Source organism: Medicago sativa, chromosome 1 (genome assembly GCF_051527215.1).
Source record: "Medicago sativa cultivar Bolivia chromosome 1, Bolivia_mono, whole genome shotgun sequence".
Taxonomy (NCBI): domain Eukaryota; kingdom Viridiplantae; phylum Streptophyta; class Magnoliopsida; order Fabales; family Fabaceae; genus Medicago; species Medicago sativa.
The window spans coordinates 53112277-53117700 of NC_140749.1; the positions used below are offsets into that span (position 1 = coordinate 53112277).

The window sequence follows — 5424 nt, forward strand, 5'->3', positions numbered from 1 at the left end:
AAGTTGTCATTGAATCTCACAACTCAGCTTATGCAGTTGTTAGAGACATTGAGTTTTCCTTGGAATGAGTGAGAACCAAGAAACACAAACTAAAATGTTAATTATTAAATTGATAGGCTTACACTTTTGCAACGTAGCGAACTAACTTTTTAATATTGGGTGCCAGAGAAACTCATATTTAGTGGACAATTTTTACGTTTATAAAAAAGGATAGAAAATAGTAAAACAATATTAAAGGTTAGAAATGGAGGAAAATGTAAAATTCTATAAGCTATAAGCTTAAACTTTAGTTAAATAGCACATGAGGATAATGAATATAGAGCATTTGCGGAAGATACTCATCAGGATAACCATTTCTTTTCTCTATAGCATAGCCGGTGAGAATTTTGAATCAAATATTTTTCACTTTTTACCATATTTCTTTCACATTTGAGTGTTCATGTTTGAATGTTATGTTTCTGAAACATGCATTGTTTTGCTTCTCTACAGACTATTGGTCATAATTTTTTTCATACAAGTAGGGATGGGAATAGGCCAGGTCAGGTCAGGCTTTGATAAGCCTGAGCCTGGCCTACGAAATTTTTCGCAAGCCTGAGCCTGGCTTATGGCCTTTCATAGTTCTATTTTTTTGGTCTGGTCTGGCCTATTTAAAAGTTTGGTCTGGCCAGAAAGCCTATTTACATGCTTATTTCATATTAAAGTCATTAAATATTCAATTTTGTCTAATTCTAAATAGGCCAAATTGGCCTTAAAGCCTATTTCATCATAAGACATTATTGTTATAAGGCCTTAAAAGCCTATTTCACTATAACGCCTCATAGCATATTTAAAAAGTATATTATTTGATAATATGCATAAATAGGTCAGCCTACCAGGCTTCGTAGGCTTTTTTTGATAGCTTAAGTCTGGCCTATTTACTTAAATAAGCTTTTTCAAAAGACTAAGCCTAGCCTTTTTCATAAACAGGTCACACTTTTTGTACTTTGAGCCTTTTGAAGTCGCCCTTACTATTATTTTATCCTTTGTTAACTCACTTTGAGACTTCAGACGATATTCTTTGTTGTTTTTTTGACGAAAAATGTCGTATGTTTTCAACCTAAAATGTTATATTTGTTTGATTCCTTTGGAGTTAGATAGAATTATAAATTACTTGGTATTAGTTTGAAACAAAGTTTGAGGTTGCTCTTTCAAAATTAACGATACTTGGCATTATGTTATCTCGTAGTCCATGTGCTCCATGTGGGCTGAAGTAGGGGATAAAAAAAGCTTTTGCTGTTTTTGGTCCATGCGCCCCGAAGTAAAGGTGCATAAGCCTCGTGCATGCATGTCTCAATGCAAAAATTGTCTATTTAAAGTTCGTTTTGACCAAGAAATCTTCATTCAGGAACTTGACGGCTTAGAGTAAGATCAGGGCCTTCGCCAAGCGATCCAAACCATTCACCCAACAAAGTAAGTCTGAGTTCAAAGGCCTAAGCAATGGCGATCTGAACCCTCCTTTTGATGACGTAGAAAAACTCCATCAGGGCATAAACGGGTGTTCTCCCAATGAATAAGACACTTGCATAAAGAAGGACCAAATATCTCAGCATCATATCATATGTCTTGTAATTTATACATTATGTGCATCAAAATTCTCAGTGTTGGGATTAGGTGTAATGTGTTTGGAATCTAACTTAAATACTTGGTCTAGACATCTATTAATAAATCTTATTTTGTTATATCATTTTCTTTATTTCTACTCTTAATGTTTCTCCGACGTGCAATTTGAGATTGATCTTTTGACTTGGGGAGTGCAAGACATATACTACTCTTAGAAGAGACATGGGTAAAATCATTGTAGATGTTGTTGAGGCAAAGTCTCTAATTAATTTTAAAGATAATAAACCTTTATGATTAATGAATTAATGGACTTTGATTAATTTCTTTGTATTTAACTTTTGCTCTTGAGTGTTTAACTAAGATAGGAACAAGGTTTAAATCATACCAAGATACTATAAATCAAAGGACATTTGAATTCATGATCTAACTCTGAGGTCAGAAAGTTAGATTAGAATGTTGCTCAATGTTCAAGCAGAGTTCAGAAGGTTGTTCTTATACAAGCCCAGAAACTCAAGAACATTGATCAAGATCATGCAAGGCACATGTGACATGAATAAATGTCCAGGAAAGTACATTGGCATGGATCAATCAAGCAATAATGACATATACAAGATGTATGTCAAAAAGGGATACTCAATGTTCATTTAAGACTATGAACATTGAAGTACTAGGAATATTCCAAAAAGGAATATCATCCTAGATGTTAAAATCATTGCTCTTCACTGTTGTTTAACTATTAGGATTTGATTACATCAAATGGTAGTCTTACAAATCATCCTAAGTGAAACAAAAGGAACATTCTGATGATCAGAATGTTCAGCTCCGCACATGCTTACTTTATGAACAGTGCAGTTGGTGAAAAGCAAAAAGCAAAAGCAAAAGGAAATCTTGTCTCTCTCAATCAAAAAAATACACGTATGGGATTTGGTACTGTACATGGACCCCACAATCCCTCAAAGCATGGGCTTGAAGATGCAGAATCCACTTTATCTGTCCTGCACTGTTTCCAAGGCAAAATATGGGAATGCATTATCCATCAACATTCTGATGTATGTGGAAAAGTCATTGCTTATGGATATTGCTCAGAAAATCATATAAACCGCATATGACAAGCCCATAAACTCATGTGTTCATTCATACATGATGAACTCAGATGAAGATCATGATGAACATCAACATTCTGATGAAGAACACAACAACATTCTGATGTTCATCCTGAAGAACATAACAACTTTCTGATGGTCAGAATGTTTACCCAGAATTTCAAGTAAAAGTCAGTGGGGACCAGGACACATAGCATAACATCATTGGTCACCTTACAATGGCTATATGAGCCCAAAAACTCTATAAATAGAGATCAAAGGCTCAACATTACTTGCACCATTGCAAAGCATACAATAAAACATCTGAAACGTGTTTGAAGCTTCTGCATTTGAATTGATCATCACAGAGAATTTTATATCTTCTTGTAGTGTAAATCAATTCTCTATGCTATCTTGTTAAAGATAATTTCTTCCTCCATTCTCCTCTTGTTTGTTTTCAAACATTCAAACTCCATACAAATTGAAAACTAAATCTCATCTAGCTTTAGGGGTACTAAAGTGTTAGTTCGAGCAAAGGTTGTAAAAGTCTAAGTAGGTAACTTAGCAAGAAGGTGCAAGCTTGCTGAGGCTTAGAGAATACAGGGTTGTAATTGTTCAGGTGAATAAAGATTGTAAGGTGCAGGATTTGAGAGCTTATCTCAAGCGAAAACTGCTCTTTACCCAAATGGTTTCGCTCATTCCCAAGTAAAAAGACGATATTGCCCTTACGTGACTTAAGTCACATAGCGTGAGTTAAGTCACGCTGAGTACTATTTTCATTCAAAACCCAGCAGGCAACCACACAGCTCCATTTTTTCTTTCCCTCCACCTCCAAAAACCCAAAAAGTGTGAATTTTTGGGTCAAAATCTTCATTCCAAATCAGTGCAAATCGTCAAGAAGCAAGTTTCTACGCTCATCAAGCATCAAAGAACAGGTAATGTATCCCCAAAACTCATCCGATTTTCCTGGTTTTTGTGCCTGTTACGTCATTTTTTTTCAATAGGTGATAGGGCTGAGCGTGAGTTAACTCACGCTAGTTGTAAGTGCAGCGTGAGTTAACTCACGCAGGAAGATAACACTAGCGTGAGTTAACTCACGCTACTGTGATACCCAGATTTTGAATTTTTGCGCCACTTTTTTTACTTGCTTTGCTTGCAGCACAAGTCATTTGTTTATTTTTTCTTTGTTATTTTTTTATTGAATAGACATTGAGTGATATGGTTGAAAATGTGGCGGAGAATCGCGTTGAACCGAATCCGGCAAAAAAAAAAACTTCCGACGAAGCTTCTGGCGTAGGCGTAGGTTCCGGCGTAGCATCCGGCGACGTCAAACCAACCAAAGATGTGAACTTCAAAGTGAAAATTCCTTTTTAAGCGCACATTGTTCACAACCAAGCAAAACCGGTACCTACCGGTAACTTTGAAGAAAAGCCTAAACCGGTACCTACCGGTGTTCGTGTTATTGAAGTAAACACGGGGTCATTTTTTACAACAAATGAAAGATGGAAATATCGAGAAGAATTACTTGGTTGGGTTCGTCGACAAGCTGCTAGGGCCGGATTTACTATTTCTATAGATAAATCTAGTACAGTAACGCCATACATGACGATGCAATGTGAAAGGAGTGATGAATACAAGCCACCTACGACGAGGAAGAAACCGAAGCTTGAAGGCACGGGCTCAAGGAAATATAATTGTCCATTTAGGTTGAAATGCTTCTTTAAAAGAAAAAAAAACACAAGATTGGTGGATTGCAATGCTTTGTGGAATTCACAACCATGACTTGGCGCCAACGTTATCCGGCCACCTTCTAGCTAGTGGACTAAAAGCGGAGGAGAAGCAAAGAGTTATCGACATGACAAAGAGCTTGGTGGCGCCTAGGAATATTCTCATGGATTTTAAGGAAAAAAACAAAGAAAGTGTGACACTCATCAAGCAAGTGTATAATGTGCGAACTAGATGGCGCAAGGGGCAGAGAAAGGTCAAGACGGAGTTGCAATACATGAATTCAAAGTTGGAGAAGCATCAATATGTCTATTTCAAAAGAGTAAATAGCGAGGAAACCGCTCTTGAAGACTTATTCTTTGCTCATCCGAATTCAATTGATATGCTTAACACTTTTCGCACCGTTTTGGTCATGGACTCCACTTACAAAACCAATACCTACCGAATGCCATTATTTGAGATTGTTGGTGTCACCCCTACCAAAATTACCTATTCGGTTGTGTTTGCCTTTCGTTCCTTCGAAAAAGAGAATAACTTCATTTGGACATTTAAGATGTTGGTTGGTCTTTTGACCTCAAAACGCAACATGCCTAAGGTGATTGTCACCGATAGGGACCCCGCTTGAATGAAAGCCATTGCCGAAGTTCTCCCTAAAACGGACCATGTACTTTGCTATTTTCATATTAAGAAGAATGTCAAATCTAGGTGCATCACGGATTGTAGAGTCAATGCCAAGCCTTCGAAAGCAAAAGTTATTGGCAAAGATGCGAAGGAAGCGGATGATGACAAGCATTGTTAGCTTGTTAAGAAAATAGTGAGGGCTTGGAAAGATGTGGTTAACTCTCCTACAGAAGATTCATTTGCAATTGCATGGTTGACATTCAAAGATGAGGTATGCGGACATTTTCCATTGTTTTTTAAATATGTTGAGGAAACCGTTTTGCCCCTTAAGAAGCATTTTGTGAAGGCATGGACAAATAAATACTTGCATCTAGGGTGTAGAACCACCAACATTGTT

The 5424-nt window shown here is 36.9% G+C and overlaps 1 protein-coding gene across 1 annotated transcript; it reads left to right on the forward strand.

The window, feature by feature from the left end:
- Positions 1-4437: 4437 nt before the first annotated feature.
- On the forward strand, positions 4438-5031 carry LOC146955322 (protein FAR1-RELATED SEQUENCE 5-like). Its single transcript, XM_085748234.1, has one exon. It carries the CDS (start codon positions 4438-4440, stop codon positions 5029-5031), a length of 594 nt encoding a protein of 197 aa, XP_085604360.1.
- Positions 5032-5424: the final 393 nt, after the last annotated feature.

What these genes read in the sequence shown, in the direction of transcription:
- LOC146955322 (XM_085748234.1), top strand. Translation starts at nt 4,438, where the DNA reads ATGCTTTGTGGAATTCACAACCATGACTTGGCGCCAACGTTATCCGGC.